The following is a 19,686-nucleotide window of genomic DNA, read 5'->3' as shown; positions in this document are numbered from 1 at the left end:
GAAGGAACTGACAATATACCTGGAGACATGACTTTAAACATCAAATATCCAGTGGAGGATGAGGCCTCAGGGAATTTTGGTCCTTCTAAGTAAAACAACTCTGAACAATCTCAACACACCTTTTCACAGCACCATTTTCAGGTGGTCAATCAATTTAATAAGAATTGAATGAACATATATCATTGTTTTTTCTTTGGAACAAACCGTGCTTTCTCCCACAGATGCCCTTTCATCAGTCTTCATCACCGAGAATTGAATGTCACTTGGCTCTGCTCTCACCGTGGTCTGTTGAAACAAAAATGATGTAGGATGATCAAATGCAATAAATCCAGAGCAATCTTAAAACAATAAGAGCAAGACTTACAGGATCTTAGACACAAAATGCTGGAGTAACTAATCAAGTCAGGCAGCATCACTGGAGAAAATGGATATGTGATGATTTGGGACTGACTGCAGAAGGGTTCTGCCCTGAAACGTCACCTATCCATTTTCTCCAGAGATACTGCCTTAACCGCTGAGTTATTCCAACATTTTGTGTCTTTGTTTGGTATAAACCAACATCTGTAGTTCCTTTTTATTACTTACAGGATATTGATCTGTTGGGCAAGTGGGCTGAGAAAAGGTTAATAGAGTTCAATACATATAACAGCAAGGTATTCCATTTTGAGAAGTCAAACCATGGCAGGACCTTCAGAGTGAATTGCAGGGCCCCGAGGAGTAGATAGGGTGATCTAGAAGGCTTTTGGCACATTGGCCTTCATCAGTCAGGGTATTGAGTATAGAAGTTGGGATGTTATGTTACAGGTGTACAAAACATTGTTGAGGCCAAATTTGGAGTATTGTGTTCAACTGTGGTCACCCTGTTACAGGAAGGAGTGTGTAAGAAGCAACTGCAGATGCTGGTTTAAACCAAAGATAGACACAAAAAGCTGAAGTAAATCAGCGGGACAGGCAACATTAATAGGTGACGTTTTGGGTCGAGACCCTTCTTCAGAAGAAGGGTCTCAACCCGAAACGTCACCCATTCCTTCTCTCCAGAGATGCTCCCTGTCCTGCCGAGATACTCCAGCTTTTTGTGTCCATCTTCTGTTATATGAAGGATGTGGTTAAGCTGGAAAGAGTCCAGAGAAGATTTACAAAATGTTGCCAGACCTTGAGGACCTGGGCTATAGGGAGAGGTTCGGCAGGCTAGGACTTTACTTTACTTGGAGCGCTAGACGATGAGGGTGATCTTATAGAGGTGAATACAATCATGAGGACAAAGGGAAAGGGAGAGCTAGGGGGATTCAAGAATCAGGGGACATGGGTTTAAGAATAGAGGGGGGAAATTTAATAGGAACCCAAGGGGCATCATTTTCGCACATAGGGTAGTAGGTAAATTGAACTAGCTGCCACAGGGTGTAGTTCAGCAGGTATAATAATAACATTTAAAAGACATTTGGACGTTCATGGATAGGAAAGGTTTAGAGGGATATGTGCCAAACACGGGCAGGTGTGACTAGTGTAGATAGGGCATCTTGCTCAGCGTGGGCAAATCGGGCTGAAGAGCCTGTTTTTGTGCTGTATGACTCTGGCAGGATTTGTTTCATTGTTAACTGCGTTCAAAATGACCAACAGACCAAGTAACCTCTACTGAGATATAAGATTTCACATGTTTCATTGATGGACTTTGTGAAGAAGGTTTTGCTGTATTATAGTTTGGGGCTAGGAGTATGTAAACTATTTGACCAGGATAAAGGAATATTTTACAGTTTTGGAGGTAGGCATCAGCAACTTTAAATTATTTCAATAAAAGGAAAACATTGCATTATACCAACTCCTGGATTTTTTTTTTTTTAATTCAAGAATGTCTAATTCGGACCTTGAAAGTTCAGAACTACGTCATTTTAGGTCACAATGTAGTTTATACGATATGTAGTATTTAATCATGAACTTATAAATCCAACACAATAAATTTAATTGAAAGATTCTGCAGGCTTTTAAGACTACATTTCCTATCTGGGGTAATTTTAATATCAAATTTAACATATTTCAAATGTCATCAGTTTTAACATAATATATCAATTGGAAAACAAAACTATAACATGTTCTCTCTTTTACCTGCCTAATGGTATCTCCCTCCTGATTGCTAACAGTTATTGTTTTGTCTTCACTGCCCAATGCAAGCAGATTCTGGGAACTCCAGCAACCACAAGTGATGCGTTTTGTGTGTTTTCCTGAGAAAGAAAATGGATAGGAAAGCTAGTTTAGATTAAAGAAGCACAAAGCTTTAGTGAATAAAGTCCAGGGACAGATACTGTTGCCAACATTTCCATGCATGTGAAGCACAGGGAGAGCTAGAATGTGTGGTAATGTCTAACAGTATGCAGGCCGCTCCAGGTAATGAACAGGTTCCATTTTTACACCCCTCCAGAAGTTGATTTTGTCCATAGGCTGGAAAATACACAAAAATCACTGGGTAAGATAACCAGACTGCTACGGTACTATACTCAACTGAAACTAATCTCTGTACACTAATAGACCATTATCTGTTTATTTGCACTTTATCTGCTTATTTATTATTGTATGTATATATTTATATAATGGTATATGGACTCACTGATGTGATATGTTCTGTATTCGTGCCTACTATATTCTGTTGTGCTGATGCAAAGCAAGAATTTCATTGTCCTATCTGGGACATATGACAATAAACTCTCTTGACTCTTGATGAATAGCATCAAAAGCGTATAAGATTGATACGAACAATTATTAAAAGTGGAAAAAGTAAGCTAGTTCTGTGGTTCATAAAAACAATGGTTTGTTCATACATTGGACTTCTGAATTTAATAATGTTATGTAAACTAGTTCAAACGTCAGGAACCCATAAGTTGGGTGTTTGTAACCTGGAGATGGCCTGTTCAAAAGGTAAGAAAACAGAATATCAAACAGCATCAGGGTCAATCTTTCATGTCAAGGATACTTCAACCAGCCCTGGGAACAAGCTCTGTTCCCACGGCACTTTCCTATGCAATCAGATTATAGAACAGTTGCCCTTTTATATTTTCTCTTCAAGGCACCAAATAGGGCAGCGTTTCACAGAATACTGTACAAATCTCTCAACTCTCTGCAGTAACGCAACCATCAATCATCTTTCTGAATCCCGTCATCAACCACCATTTCTGATAACTGCTCACATCCCCAATGCTAATCATCCTCCCTAAATATCCAGCTGCGTAAATGTTCCCATAATCAATTTCTCAATCCAACCCTCTTGGTTTTCTGTCCAAATCTTTCTTATTCCCCAAACCCAACAACCTTAGCTCTCATCATTGTTCAACCAGAACATTCATCACCTGCCCTTCCCAAACCATGCTCCACCAGACAACCATCTAACTAATCCTCTTCTTAACCTGAAATGTTAACTGTTTCTCTTCCACAGATCTTGTCAGACTTCCTGAGATTTTCAAACATGTTATACTTTAATTTCCTCTCATTGACATTTCCTCATTCCTTCAATCCTCTCTCTGCCCTGTTTACACTCAGAGTCCTCTCGTTGTTCTACCACCATCATTGTCAACTGACACCCACTCCCACTCCCAGTTAATACATTCTCTGACTCAAATCCTCCAAGAGAGAAAAACTGAAATAACGTTAGCGTTGGATGACTTTTTAAAATCAGAACTGGCATATTCTGATACAAACTGGAAAGGTTGATTATCTAAAGTTGGTGTAATCAACATTGAGTCTTAAATGCTGTTACAGGCATAGTCAGAAGATGAGATTCTGTTCCTCAAGCCTGTGATGGAATTTGTTGGATTGGGGTAAGAGGGCAAGGATAGTCAGAGTGACAGTGGACATCATAATTCTCCATTCTTTCCCACTCCTACTGTGTATACTGCTACGCAGTGTTTAATGCATATTTATGGACCTGAAACATCAATTATTTTTCTCTGTACACATGCTATGTGACATTCTCAGAGTCTTTATTTCAGATTTCCAGAATATTTGTATTTTTGCTATTCTCCTTTTAAGTCAGAACATTGGCTGAAATCCATTTCTGTGTAAAGTGATTCTCCATCTACTTAAGACATCGTCCAACCACATACAAGAGGAAATTAAGGTTAAATATAAAAGGTTACTGCAGAATTTTGATATTAAACACATAGGAAATGTAAATGTTCAGACTAACTGGAAAAATCACTGTAAATTTCAAAAGATAGAGGAACATTTTGGATCTCACATAGGTCACATTTTACTCACCAAGGACTGGGATTTTACGGGAAGTCTGTAAGTTATAGACAAGCAGATTTCCTTTGGTTGTTCCAACAGCAAGTTGTGATCCTGCTTTTGACCACAGCAAAAATGACATCTGGTCCCTGCAAAAATATATCATAACTAAGAATAATAAATAGACTGAAGGTGAAATGCAGAGGGTTATCAAAGTAAATCCTGCGTCGCATGCCAAGAATTTGCAGAAACTGCATAGCTTTCTGCAGAGGTGAGAAAATAAATCAGATGGTTATTATCCAGACAGATCTACCAGATCTTAGTAAATAGTACTTCATCCAAACTGCTGCCACGAAAAGGAAAACGTCCAATATACAAAAGCTTTCAGATCTTGCTTGAGACTTAAAATGCAATTTACATTAAATAATACATAAAGACATTTTAATGCAGTCTATCCAACTCATAATGAAGCAGCCTCTAATCCTTAATTAACAATTCTAATTCAACAGTACTTATTCTTATGCCTAAATTGAAGTTATGTTACATTAGCTACTTTGAAATATCAATTAGCCAATTTTCTTTCTGAAAGAGAACATCTTGCAGTTAATGCAATTAAAGGACAAATTATTTCCAATAATATTAATGATGTTCAAGTTTCTGTTTATCTGTTTATCAGTCTGAAGAAGGGTTTCAACTCAAAACATCACCCATTCCTTCTCTCCAGAGATGCTGCCTGTCCCGCTGAATTACTGCAGCATTTTGTCTACTTTCTGTTTATCTATTTTGGTCATAATTTCCTAAATTGGATATTACATGCAAGCTGTCATGTGTTTTCAAATTCCATTTAAAAAAAATTACCATCAACCCCCCCCCCCCCTTCAACTTCAATGGGTCAGATCTTGCTGGAGCCATCTGAACTTTATAGTAATCATTGTAAATCCCAATAACCAAAACCTCACCCTTGCAGCTATTCTGCACAGCCCGTGCTGTCAGAAGTTCTTTTCATTGTTTCAGAGACATCTGGGAAAGTTGAAAAAATTAAGAGTTATTAAAAACAATAAGCTTTTTTAAAAGCACACATACTGTTGGAGTAACTCAGTGGGTCTGAAGCATCTCTGGAGAACATGGATAGTTCACATTTCAGGTCAGGACACTTCTTTAGAGGGCCTGAAGAAGGGCCCTGATGCATTCTCCAGAGATGTTACCTGACCTGCTGAATTACTCCAGCACTTTCTGTCTTTTTTTGTAAACCAGTATCAGTAGTTTCTACTTGTTTAGTAATTTTGGATACTATAATTATTCTCTAGGTGACCCAGAAAACCCAGTTTGAGCAAAATAGCTCCTGAAAATATGTAACTTCCTAAAAGTGAAGGAATTTGTTGGAAAATAAGAAAAACATTTACTTCAGTATTAGTCAGCTCACCTCATACCACTGTCCAGCTGTGATGTTTTGTGAGTGTTTGCATCCCATAGGTAGATAGTATTTGATTTGTCAGCAATCACAGCCAAGGCATCTCCATCTTTATCCCAATCCATAGAAATGCAAACTCTAGATGACCCAGAAGGAAAAGATATTTATATGTAAGCTTAACCTTAACTTGAGAATTTAGTTTTATTTGCTTGGAGGTAATTGTTAGAGATTCCCATAAATGTTATATTTATTTAATGTTGCAGATTATTGAGGAATATACAGTTAAATTGGACTATAAACTCCCACCTGAGTTGTTAAGGTGCAAATTAATCACACTGGGGGATGCTGCCTTTATAAGCAGCAATTCAAAATACAATGATTTTCTTCATACCCTGTAAGATTAATGTCATTCCTTTTGTGTCCATGTCGATCAAAGATCTTCACTGTGTGGTCAGACCTGAGACAAACCAATAAGCTTAAGTTTAACAGTAAGTTTAAAAACATCAATATGTGTAAGCTCCTCAAAGATTAAATGACTATGACCATGCATTGACAAAGTGCAGTTAATTGTTAAATCCATTCTGCAGTTTTCTATGACCATCAAACCAAAATCATTGTGGGAATAATAATCATCATAAAATGTGGGTAGGATATGTTTTCTAATCAGGTCTTTGTTTTCATTTAAACAGCAAATCTGTAAAAGTACTAAGTGATCAGCCATCTCCACATCAGGTTGCATGTTGTTCCTGATTGAAGCCATGCACTATTTCTGATGTGGATATATAATTCCTTGTATACTTATAGCAAGGCTTCTATACTTTTACTTTAATGTTCCAAATTACATCATCTGTGGTCTCTTGTCACTTCCTAACTATTACAGTCCAGTCCAGTCCAAGCAAAACGTAATTATTTGCTGTACCTTCATGCTGACTTTTATGTATATATAAATACAGGTGCACAACCTTTTATCCGAAGATCCAAATAACGAAAACCTCCGAATAGCGGCCATTTTTGGGGTCCTTGAAGAAAGGTCCTTGAAAACGTTCACCGAGGGCGGCTCGCAGAGGTGACAGCGGAACCTCCGGTCGGTCCTCGAAGAAAGGGGAACTAAATCCCCATTCATAAAAGAGAAGGTGAGGGTATATTGCGCGGGAAGGTTAATAATTGACAATATGCTGCGGCCTGCCCGCTGAGTTAAAAAGTTCCCACGGTAGACTCACGATACACCGCCCTCGGTGAACGTTTTCAAGCGCAAGCACGGAGATCCCAGAGACCCACAGCCAACAGCAGCCCAGCCCAGCCCAGCCCCGCTCCAACTACAGAGGAAAACTGCAAACTGGCCGGAGACGTCAGGACCACCAGAAGCCGTTCCCCGAGCTGCGCCCCCTCATCGGGACACCGACCCCCAGGCCCACTGCAAGCACGGAGATCCCACAGACCCACAGCCAGTAGCAGTCCAGCCCCGTTCCAACCAAAGATCTTTGGTTCCTACTACAGAGGAACCTGGGTTGCGGATGACGGGGCGCAGCTCGGGGCGTCGTAGGGGTCCATCGGGGAGCGGGTTCCTGTTGGTCCTGACGTCTCCGGCCACCTGCCATCCTCCGGGAACTGTACCGCCCTTGCAGGAGAGTGGGGTTGTTTGCAGTTGCAGAGGGAGGGGGCAAGGGCGGTACAGTTCCCAGTCTCAGCTCCTGTCCAGGGGGGTGGCCGGAGACGTCAGGACCAACGGGACACCGACCCCCAGGCCCACTGCAAGCACGGAGATCCCAGAGACCCACATCCAGCAGCAACTCCAGCCCAGCCCCGCTCCAACTCCAGAGGAACACGTAGGGGAAGAAGCTGATGGTGTGCAAGGTACGTCTTGTTCTTGGGGTGGCGGATGAGGGGGCGCAGCTCGGGCTGTGGGCAAACTGCCACTTGTCGCCGTAGCGGTCCATCGGGGAGCGGATTCCTCTGGAGTTGGAGGGGGAGGGGGGTATTGTGCTGTTTGATCGCCCCCTGCTATCCCAGGGACAGGGAGACACATCGGCTTTTTAGACTGGTGGGCAATCACTTCCAAAGTTCTGCCCACACAGTCAGTACACCTCTCCTACACTGCATTTCATACAAACATTTATTCTGCAAGAAAAAACTACATAGAAGACACAAACTCGCGACCGAGTAACTGCCAGGATCGAGGCGCAAACTCGCGACCTAGCTCGGGGATTCAAGAATCCCTGAGCTAGGCCGCCTAAGGGCATGTAGCCCCGCTAGGGTGACATGAGTGCGAGAGTTGATTCAATGCTGCGGGCACATTTACAAATTCAGGAATTCATTCAACACACTGCATTACATACAGACATTTATTCTGCAAGAAAAAACGACATTGAAGACTCAAACTCGCGACTGAGTAACTGCCGGGATCAAGGCGCAAACTCGCGACCTTGCGGATATGAGCCGAGCACTCTACCACTGAGCCAGCCATTAAAATCTACACTAAAAAATTTCCATTCCGAAGACCGACAAATTCTGAATTACGAAAAGTGTCTGGTCCCAAGGCTTTCGGATAAAAGGTTGTGCACCTGTAGATAGAAAATAGGTGCAGGAGTAGGCCATTCGGTCCTTCGAGCCAGCACCGCCATTCAATGTGATCATGGCTGATCATCCACAATTAGTACCCCGTTCCTGCCTTCCCCACATATCCCTTGATCCACTAGCCCTAAGAGTTCTATCTAACTCTTTTGAATGCATCCAGTGAATCGACCTCCACTGCTTTCTGAGGCAGAGAATTCCACAAATTCACAACTCTCAAGGTGAAAATGTTTTTCCTCATCTCAGTTCTAAATGGCCTACCCCTTATTCTTAAACTGTGGCCCCTGGTTCTGGACTCCGCCAACATCGGGAACATGTTTCCTGCATCTGGCCCTGGAGAGGGTCCAGAGGAGGTTTACAAGAATGATCCCAGGAATGAGTAGGTTAAACTATGATGAGCGTTTGTCAGCACTGGGCCTGTATTTGCAGAGTTTAGAAGAATGAAGGGGGACCTCATTGAAACATACAGAACAGTGAAAGGCTTGGATGAAGTGGATGTGGAGAGGATGTTTCCACTGGTGGGAGAGTCTTGGACTATAGTTCATAGCCTCAGTTAAAGGATGTTTTTTTAGGAAGTAGATGAGGAGAAATTTATTTAGTCAGAGGGTGGTGAACCTGTGGATTTATTTGCCATAGAGGGCTGTGGAGGCCAAGTCATTGGATATTTTTAAGGCAGAGATAGATAGATTCTTGGTTAGTACAGGTGTCAGAGGTTATGGGGCGAAAGCAGGAGAATGGGGTTAGGAGGGAGAGATAGATCAGCCATGATTGAATGGCGGAGTAACTTGATGGGCCAAATGGCCTAATTCTACTCCTATTCCTTATGAGGTTAAGCAACTGGGCAATAAGTTAGTAGATGGAATATAATGTAGGAAAATGAGAAGTGATGCACTTTGGTAGGAAGGAAAAAATCTTGAATTTTTGTTATTAGCAGGAAACTAATAAACAAAGTAAACTACAGTTGCAGTCTTAATTGCAATGTGGTCAAAATACAAGAATAGGAAAGTCTTGTTAAGATTTTACTGTTAGAAAGGAAAGCCTGAAGGAGTTGAGTTTTGCTTACTGAAGGAAGCACCTACAGAGTATAAAATCCATAAGCATATCAACAGCGGCAGACACATCGCGGCCGAGTCCGGAGCCTCCGCAGGTCGGAGCCCACGGCCGGCGGAGGCAGCAAGGCAGAAGCCCCCGCCGATCAGAGCTTGCTGCAGGTGGAGCCCATGGCCAAGGTCACCCATGTGCCATGCGTAGACAGAGCCCGCGGCTGGCGCCTGGGTCGGCGCCACGGAGGCGTCCGGTGAGGACCCGGCAGCGATAGTGGAGAGGTTGGTGCGGCGGTCGATGATGGCACCGACCGACAGATGAAGACGCGCCACGTGGGGCGAGGACGCCACTGCAGAGGGAAGGAACAAAGGAGGACCTGGCGTGGGTGGACCGCTGTGAGGGAGGGAGAAGAACAATTGGGACCCGGTGTGGGGGGACCGCCATGGGGGGGGGGGGTAGAGGGGGGGACAACGACGAGGAGAACAAAGGGGGACGTGATGCGGATACTGAGTATACGTAACTTTGTCAGCGCTCTTAGGTTGCGACTATTGGCATTCCTTGGGTATGCAAGCAAAGAATTTCACTGTGGCTTGTCACATGTGACAATGAAGTATTCATTCATTCTTTCATTCATTCATTCATTCATTCATTCATTCATTCATTCATTCATTCATTCATTCATTCAATCATTCATTCATTCATTCATTCATTCATTCATTCATTCATTCATTCATATTCTACGAAAATGTTTGGTTGCAGACTTTGTATGTGGTGTTTGTGCTAAGCAGGCACCCAATAAAATTAGAACATTAGCATTACTCATATTGCCCAGGAAAACTACCACCTTTCCATTTTGCACAGAATTGACACAAAAAATTCACTAGTGTAATACAAAGATGATATCACTAAGTATAATAATAATAATGCTTTAACTCCCAATTGATAACAGGGGAATTTTGATCTTCTAATAGATTATGTAAAGTAATATGTAAATAGCTTACCCAGTTACAGCGATGTAGTTACCCAACGTTTTCTGCCAGTGATATTGTATAAGGTTACCTGCAATAAGTTTCTCTGAAATGGTAAATACTCGCTGCACAGGAAAGAAAACAAACAGTATTTTTAGAAACACAAAAGTATTTGGCGTTTAACACAGAGATTGGGTGTAGGGTTCAGTTACAGCTATATTTAAACTGTTAAATATAGCAAAAAAATATTCACAATATCATAAGTATTGAAGTGAAATTATCACAATACAAACCTTTCCATTAACTAACTAATTGCAAATGTTTCCAAACTATCCAAATATTTTCAAGTGTCATACAAAACCTGGAAATAACCAACTCACCCGACGAGAAGAAATATTCTTGTACAGTAAACCCTCATTATTATGGACATCTTTATAGCGGATTTTGGTTATAGCGGACGGTCTCTTTAGGAACACAGGCTACTAGTTACACTGCAGAGGCTAAAGGGAGGTTGCACAGCAGTTGGGGTCACGACCCTTGACCCGTACTGTTGCCACGCAACACCATCTGGAGTACAAGCGGTGAACGTCAGGTAAGCACTTACTATAGCTGCCAGTACAGCGTCCCAGCATCCGGACTCCAGGCTGACTGGTTCCACACTCGCGGACCCCGGGCCGTCTGTCCCTATGACCGGCGTTTGCTGGCTGAAACGCTGCAGCAGGGCTACAGACAGCCCGGCACCCGGAGGTGAATCACCCCGTGTGGTGGTGGGGTGTGAATCACCCAGGTGTGGGGGTCAGGGGGGTGAATCACCCCGTGTGGTGGTGGGGGTCAGGGGGATGAATCACCCTGTGTGGTGGTGGGGGTCGGTGGGGTGAATCACCCAGGTGTGGGGGTCAGGGTCTGGGGTCGGGGGTGAATCACCCCGTGTGGTGGTGGGGGTCGGGTGAATCACCCTGTGTGGTGGTGGGGGTCGAAGGGACCAGACTGTCCCCAACTCTGCTGCAGCTGACGGGGACATTGCTGGGTTTATGGCCCCGTGTGTCCGCTGCCCGGAGCCGCGGCCCCGCTCCACCCGACCCCGTGTGTGTGGGCGCTGCCGACCCACAGCCCGTCAGTGCGGCCGCACAGGGGGAGACGGGGCTGAGTGGAGCCGTGGCCGGACAGCGCCGACCCCGGGGGGAGAGTGGGGGTTGTCCCGAGGGATCCGCTCCATCGGCTGCTTACACCTTGGTGCTCGGGTTCAGACCGCTCAGTCAGCCTCCAGCTGATCGTGGGCCGGGACTTGTCCTTAATCCACCGGCACGCTGCTCTTTCGCAAGTCAGTGAGCAGCAGTGATTTTGGTGATTTTCTCTCACGGTTACCCCTATTTCCACAATTTTTTACAGCGCAAATATTTACCATTTTGCTGTTTTTAACAGGAAAGAACATACGTTTTATGTGTTACTAGTGTATGCCGGAAGCTGCCTTGTACTCCAGAAGGCTAGAGCTACTCCGTGCTTCACGCCCTTTGACCTCCCTATTGAAACTGACAAGGCATTGAAATTGACAAGCAATCGCTTCGATCGGAACTTAACTATTAAACAATGTAACAAACAGCCTTTAGTATTTTTAGCTTGCAGTTACAAACATACAATTTAGTTATAAGGACTTTGTTCACTCAGCAGGTTAGGCAGGTTAATATCTCTGAAAGGAGAAAAAGAGTTAACGTTTAAAGTCGATGCTCTTGCACCCTGAACTGTGGGCGGGCAGTTGGTCATGGGAAATCAGTTACAGCAGGACAGGGTTTCCTCACCCTGCCACACAAATGCTCCATTTTGCTCTCAATCTCTGAATGCCGGAATCAGCAGTAGTGAAAGAGGTTATAGCTGTTCCCCAGCTGCACTGGACAAGATAGTGCTGGGTGGCCTTCTTGGGCCGCTGCGCTCCATGTGGTGAGGGAGGTCCCACTGGGCTCTCAGTGACTGGGCTCCAGGCAGTGATGTCCATGGTGGAAAAAGGTTATTGTGGACTATTTCCCCCCCCCCCCCCCACCCCACCCCCGTTTGGTTGATTATAACGAGAGTTTACTGTACTTTTAATTTCCACACAAAAAGATTTACAAGGATGTAAAGGTTTGAATTATAAGAAGAGGCTTATTTTTTCTGGAGCGCAGGAAGCTGAGAGGTCACTTTATCTATCGCCCTCATGAAGCTCATAAAATATGAGGGCAAAGATAAGACAAATAGCCGCAGCCTTTTTCCCCAGAAAGAGAGTAAAAATAGAAGGCAGGCACAAAAAGCTAGAGTAACTCAGCGAGACAGGCAGCATCTCTGGAGAGAAGGTGATGTTTCGGATTGAGACCCTTCTTCAGACTATTTAGGGATAAGGGAAACGAGAGATATAGATGATGATGTCGAGAGATAAAGGACAATGAATGAAAGATATGCAAAAAAGTAACGATGATAAAGGAAACAGGCCATTGTTAGCTGCTTGTTAGGTGACAGAAGGGATTGGTTTAGTTGAGAGCGGATGGATTTAAAAGAGACGTGAGTAGCAACTTTTTCACACAAAAGTTGGTGTGTATATGGAATGAGCTACCAGAGGAAGAAGTAGAGGCAAGTACAATAATGTCTTTTAAAAGTTATTTGGATGATTATGGAGAAGGCACAGGCGAGTGGGACTAGTTCAATTAGGAAGCTTTGTCAACATGGATGAGTTAGGGTGAGGAATCTGTTTCCATGCTGTATAGTTCTATGACAAGCTGATTTTCTTGGGGGGTGTGGTTGTGTGGTGAACGAGAATTTGAAGATGCTGTTGGCCTAATCTCCCTGACCTCCTATGGTTCCTATTTCCCCAACACATTGATTTAATAACCCTTGCCCTCCTTTCGTTCTGGACCTTTAGTTATTTAGTTTTAGAGATATAGTGTGGAAACAGGCCCCTCGACCCACTGGATCCGTGCCGACCGGCGAATCATGTACACTAGCACTATCCTACACAGTAGGGACAGTTTACAATTTTTCCTGAAGCCAATGAACCTAAAAACCTGTTTGTCTTTGTGGGAGGAAACTGGAGTTCCCAGAGAAAACCTATGCGATCATGGGGAGAACATACAAAGTCCTTACAGACAGCACCTCTAGTCAGGAACCCAGGTCTCTGGTGCTGTAAGGCAGCAACTCTATCTCTGTGCCACTGTGCCACCCTGCTAACCGCCATCCCAACAGTTTCTCTGGTATAGTTCTCCCCTCCTTCTCTTAAAACAGACGGCTAGAAATACAGCATGTGGCAGACAATTAGCCTGGTCATTCACCATGACATCTAGCTCAATTATATAAAATAATGTTTCAACTCCCCTTTCCCATCTAACCCTTTCAATTATTTCAGAATATCTTAAATGGTCTGCAGAAGCATAGATTTAGCTTTTCAATAGCAAGCTACATTCTCTGACTCCCTTATATTGTTTTATTATTTTCACCTCAAATAGTCTGAAGCAACAGATTTCTGCATTCTATCTCCATACTGACAATATTTCACTCTGAAGGAAGCATTGAAGCATTATGACCTCAGTTCATCCTGAAAGGTTCAACCAGCTAATTAAGCACACATTAATTGTAGTCATTAATATAATATTGGACAGTGAGCTTACAGAGGTGACAGAAATAACTGATCAGATCATCTCTTTTAGGTAGACAAAAGGAATATGCAGAGAAAAAAACAACGTGCTGGAGGAACGCAGCAGGTCAGGCAGCATCTGAGGATAGAAATTGACGCACATAATGGGTTGTCTTTCCATTCCCCTGCACAGATGCTGCCTGACCTGCTGAATTCCTCCAGCATTGTTTTAACGTTTGATTTAGGTATTGAGTGAGGTATTGGACAGGTTTCCACATCTTCCCTGGTCTTCTAAGAATAGTGCTATGGCAATGCTTTATGGCCAATGAAAACAAAACATTTCACCCAGAGAGTTGTGAATCTGTGGTTTTCACCCAGAGATGTGAATCTGTGGAATTCTCTGCCACAGAAGGCAGTGGAGGCCAATTCACTGGATGTATTCAAGGGGAAGTTAGATTTAGCTCTTAGGGCCAACGGAATCAAGGGATATGGGGAGAAAGGAGGAACGGGGTACTGAATTTGGATGATCAGCCATGATCATATTGCATGGCAGTGCTGGCTCGAAGGTTCGAATGCCCTACACATGCACCTATTTTCAATGTTTCTAACGTTGCCATGGCACAATTTGTTACTTTTGTCCAATGGAGACAACGAATGGTACTCAAATATCTCCTCTAACAAAAGCATCTTTAAATGTGTAACATTTCCTCAGCACTACACAGTGATGAGTCCACCAATTATGTGATCATGTCCATTATATGAAACTTGGAACCATTATTTTCTAGCTCAGAGGCAAGATCACTCACATCCAGCCAATGCCAACAAGGCAGACACAAAGTGCTGGAGTAACTCAGAATAAGCCATTGCTTTGGTATTAAAGAGAAAATATTGTGGTAACTTTAAACAAAATGCGTGACTGATGAAAATCCTGGTTAGAATGGTTCAAAAATGGAATAGAAACAAAAATGGATTTCAATGCAAGTTGAATAATTGTTATTTTCAAGTGTAAGTGAGCAGTTTGGGTAGGATGGGACTGCATAGTGAATGTGGGTAGTAATTGCAAGCAGGAATATAAGCTATAGAATGTTTACAGCACAGAAAGTTGTTTTGCCTCATCATGAATGCGGGGGAAATAATCAGCTTGGGGGTAATAGAACATTTATAGACGTGGACATAAATGAGCTGACGTCTCCAAATCACTGCAGTTTCAGGTAAGTTCTTGAGATTTAGTCAATTCTGCAGAAAGGACCAAAGTAGTGACTAAATATTAGAACAGTCTATCTTCTTATTCATACTTTCTAATGAAGAACTGGATTGATAACAAATAGATTCAGAGATCTGCAACAGTTTTAGGCAAGGATGGAAGAATCACTGCTTCGGATATCTGTACATCCATTGGCTGCCAGTTTTTTCAGATTCCGTGGAACTTATTTTGCCGAATCATGAAAGGGGCCTGTGTAATAAAAGTGGGTATGAAGAAGGGTCCCGACCAAAAATGACGCCTGTCCATGTTCTCCAGGGATGCTGCCTGACTGCTGAGTTACTCCAGCACTTGTGATGGGAGCTTCACTCCGCAACCTGATGGACCTCAATCTCAACTAAATGCAAATATCCGCAGGGACGTTCGGAGCGAGTGGTGCATAGTTGGCAGGAATATATATCGTCCACACTTGTAGTTGATGTGCTTTGCCCAGCGTCCCATGAGTGCAAACTGCCACGTCTCCATGGCAACCACGCCAGGGGCTGCTTCAGGCCCTCGCCTCTTGTACACGGGGCTGCAGAGCTCCCCCGGCCGGTTAACCATCGGCGAGAAGGTCGATGGGCAAAGCACATGACTGAGTACTCAGTGGATTCAAACACCCTCAGCATCTCTCTCACCTTCATCTCCCTCTTTATTTTTCTCGCCGACCATTTGCCTGGATCGCAGCTTCCATCTGCGCACGCGCGACCTTCGTCCCCTATCCTCCCATGACGCAAAGCGGAAGCCTGAGCCCCGCCTCCCCGTTGCCCCTGGCGACCGCCTGAGCCCCGTCTCCCAGTTGCCCCTGGCGACCGCCGGAGCCCCGCCTCCCCGTCGCCCCTGGCGACCGCCAGAGCCTCGTCCCCCCGTTGCCCCTGGCGACCGCCGGAGCCCCGTCCCCCCGTTGCCCCTGGCGACCGCCAGAGCCCCGTCCCCCCGTTGCCCCTGGCGACCGCCGGAGCCCCGTCCCCCCGTTGCCCCTGGCGACCGCCGGAGCCCCGCCTCCCCGTCGCCGGCCCAGAACGAAGATACCAAAGATCTTAGAGCACAAAGATAATAATAATAATAATACATTTTATTTATGGGCGCCTTTCAAGAGTCTCAAGGACACCTTACAAAAATTGAGCATGTAGAGGAAAAACATGTAAGGGGAATGAAATAAATAGTAGAGACATGACTAGTACACAAAGTAAAGACAGAATTCAATACAAAACACAATAATAAGGCAATTAATGCACAGATGAAAAGGGAGGGGGACGTGGGGCTAAGGATAGGCAGAGGTGAAGAGATGGGTCTTGAGGCGGGACTGGAAGATGGTGAGGGACACGGAATTGCGGATCAGTTGGGGGAGGGAGTTCCAGAGCCTGGGAGCTGCCCTGGAGAAGGCTCTGTTCCCTAAACTGCGGAGGTTGGACTTGTGGATGGAGAGGAAACCGGCTGATGTGGATCTGAGGGACCGTGAGGGTTGGTAGGGGGAGAGGAGGTCAGTGAGATATGGGGGGGCCAGATGGTGGAGGGCTTTGTAGGTGAGGACCAGGATTTTGAAGGTGATCCGGTGGGAGATGGGAAGCCAGTGAAGTTGTTTGAGGACTGGAGTGATGTGATGCCAGGATTTGGTGTGGGTGATGAGTCGGGCGACCGCGTTTTGGACCAGTTGGAGTCGGTTGATGTAGGTGGAGCTGATGCCAAGGAGAAGTGAGTTGCAATAGTCCAGTCGGGAGGAGATGAAGGCATCGATGAGTCTTTCAGCAGCGGGCGGTGTGAGAGAGGGTCTGAGTTTGGCGATGTTGCGGAGATGAAAGAAGAAGGTTTTAATGACATGGCGGATGTGAGGCTCAAGGGAGAGGGTGGAATCAAAGATCACGCCAAGGTTGCGGGCCTGGGGAGATGGGGAGACAGTGGTGCCGTCAATGGTGAGAGTGGGGTTATTGATTTTGCTGAGTGGCTTTGGAGCCTATGAGGAGGAATTCTGTCTTATCGCTGTTGAGTTTGAGGAAATTATGTTGCATCCATCTGCTTTAAGATCTTTGAAAGATACTAGAGGAGCCTCGAGGACCAGTTGTTGCAGAGAGGAGTGAGTGCAGGGCAGTGCAAAGATCGGGCAGTGTGTGACTCCAGCTCCAGCTCCAGCTCCCACACCCAGCCCCAGCTCCAGCTCCACCCGCCCGCTGGGCGGATTAACATTGTGCGTAGGAATATGTGGGTCTGAAACGACACCCATTCCTTTTCTCCAGAGATGCTGCCTGTCCCGCTGAGTTATTTCAGCATTTTCTGTCTTATCTTTTGTGCAAAGGAACGGCAGATACTGGTTTATACCGAAGATAGACACAAAGTGCTGTCTCCTGTGGGTATCATCTGGCCGTCTCAGTTTGCTCACACATTCCAAAAACGTGAGGGTTAGTATAGCAATGTTACAACATTTTGAGATTTAAAAAATCAAGTCTGCAATTTATCCCATCAGATAAAGCATAAAAAGAAGTTTAATTTGACACCTAATTCACTTTCATATCTTCAGTATTAAAATAGTTATGGCCATTTTCATACTCGGAAATTAACATCTTGTTCCCTATAGGGGGGTTGCACGAAAGGTCACTGGGTCAGAGGGCTCGACGCACGGAGCCGCACAATCCATCTGGAAGACATCTGTCACTTCCGGTATATGTTATTAATACAAGAAACGCGTACTTTCCTACCTGTTAAAAAACGCCACAATGTTCAATTTTTGCGCTGAAAAAAATTGTGGGAGTCGGGGTAAGTGTGAGAGACATGTACCCAACTTCAGAATTCCAAAAGTGAAGCGAAATGAAGGTATAGAGAAGCGAGAACTGAGGGGACAACAGCAGCTAAAGTGCTTGGTAAACATTGAAAATATTGGGAATTATCGCGTTTGCTCACTGCATTTCATCAAGTAAGGCAATATTTGTGTTTTTTCTTGATTCCTTTGGTATTTAAAAATTCTCAGGTGATAAATCTAGCTGTAAATTTTTCTTCAGATGCGTTTTCATTTTGTATGTAAAAACCCACGAGAACCATGGGCGATTTAAAAAAATTACAGTCAGATTTATCACTTCTGAAACTTTTTAGATGCCAAAGGAATCAAGAAAAAACACAAATAATGCCTTACTTGATGAAATGCAGTGAGCAAACAGCCAATGTTCGCCAAGCATTCGGGCTGTTGTTGTCCCCTTCAGCTCTCGTTTCTATCTACCGTCATTTCTCCTCACTTTTGGAATTCTGAAGTATGCTAAATGTCTCTCACGCTTATCCCGATTTCCATAATTATTTACAGCGCAAAAATTGACAATTTCAGCGGGTTTTAACGGGCCCGCTACGCTGGAAACAATGGTAAGTGCGTACCTGTAGTACATCGCGTGTAATCCATTTGGAGTAGCGTAGCAACAGTACGGGTCATGGGTCGTGACCCGACTGCCGTGAAACCTCCCTATTGCTTTTCCATTGACATAACACAAAAGCTGTAATCGAGGATAGTCAAAAGCCCATAACTTTATTAAAAATTAAGAGAACTGAAATAAATTTTCAGTTATTATAGATTGAAGCATTCTGAAACAAATATGAAACAATCTTACTTAGATGTCTTGAAATTAAAACATATAATTGTAGCTAATTACAAAATTCAATTACTAGATCTAAACATCTATCAATTTCTTAAGAATAGATTAACATTTTTAAATAACCTACGTGTCCAAATAACATTCACACAAGAATTCACAATATAACATAATTTTAAAATCTCATTGTAATGGATTTATAGGCCAAATGGAAGGAATATCTGTAAATTAACGGCCATTTAAATCATCTTGCGAGTGGAACGCGATCATTTGGAACGTTGCGGTTTGCGGCGAATTTAAACCCGTATCGGCAGCAAAAATACTGCCGGTTCGGGTGGGGACTAAATCACCGTTTTGCAACATAAAATGTGAATTAAAGGCATCTTAAGGACCACTTTTATACATAAAATAAACGGCTTTCTTGTACATGTCCCGTACCTGAAATCCGTCCCCGTTGTCGGCGTTGATGGCTTTAGAAGCTGATTTTAAAATTACTCCAGCAATGAAATTGTCAGACGATTTTAAAAAAAATACACAGAACGGCCGTCGGAACGATTCTTCAGCAAAAGCTTGCACTACAAACCAAATATATTCCAGGACAAGGTAGGAAAAAAAACGCGTTTTAACCCCCCCCCCCCCCCCTCAAAGGCGCCAAAATTGCGCACACGGCCAGTGGCAGAATTGCAGCGCCGCTGAAGGTAAGTATTGTAACATACCTACTTCCGGGCGTCTTCCTGATATTCTTTCATCGGTGTGGCATCATCTGGCTCGACTGCAACAGCCAGATGTCGGCTCATGGGTGTCCTCCCTGCAACAGGTCATTGGTTCAAGGTTTTTACTGCGTGCTGTAATGCAAAGGCCCACCCCTTGAGCGTGTGGGAGGGAGTTAGTGTGCGTATCTGCTCTTTTAGTAGACCATTCATACGCTCCACCAGCCCTGCTGCTTGGGGGTAATATGGGATGTGGAGTGTCCACTGCACCCCATTATCAGTTGCCCACTGTTGTACTTTGTTACCGGTAAAGTGGGATCCGTTCTCAGACTGAATTCCCCATGGGGTGCCATACACCGCCATGAGCTG

The 19,686-nt window shown here is 44.1% G+C and overlaps 1 protein-coding gene across 3 annotated transcripts in view; it reads right to left on the bottom strand.

Moving 5' to 3' along the window:
* Positions 1-15,773, bottom strand: part of wdr19 (WD repeat domain 19) — an 80,427-nt gene extending 64,654 nt beyond the window's left edge. For all 3 annotated transcript variants that reach the window (XR_004413083.1, XM_033027100.1, XM_033027108.1), the window contains exons 1-7: positions 15,677-15,773; positions 10,237-10,328; positions 6,012-6,077; positions 5,633-5,758; positions 4,243-4,358; positions 2,101-2,216; positions 205-285 (exon numbers count right to left, since the gene is read on the bottom strand). Coding sequence is in view for 2 of the 3 variants with exons in the window: in XM_033027100.1 (XP_032882991.1) it covers positions 205-285; positions 2,101-2,216; positions 4,243-4,358; positions 5,633-5,758; positions 6,012-6,077; positions 10,237-10,328; positions 15,677-15,682 (603 nt within the window). In the remaining variant the exon portion in view is untranslated. The remainder of the gene's footprint in view (positions 1-204; positions 286-2,100; positions 2,217-4,242; positions 4,359-5,632; positions 5,759-6,011; positions 6,078-10,236; positions 10,329-15,676) is intronic.
* Positions 15,774-19,686: the final 3,913 nt, after the last annotated feature.

The sequence above is a fragment of the Amblyraja radiata genome, chromosome 1 (genome assembly GCF_010909765.2).
Source record: "Amblyraja radiata isolate CabotCenter1 chromosome 1, sAmbRad1.1.pri, whole genome shotgun sequence".
Lineage (NCBI taxonomy): Eukaryota > Metazoa > Chordata > Chondrichthyes > Rajiformes > Rajidae > Amblyraja > Amblyraja radiata.
Note: the sequence above shows the minus strand (reverse complement) of the source record. Positions and strands in the feature narration are given on the sequence as shown.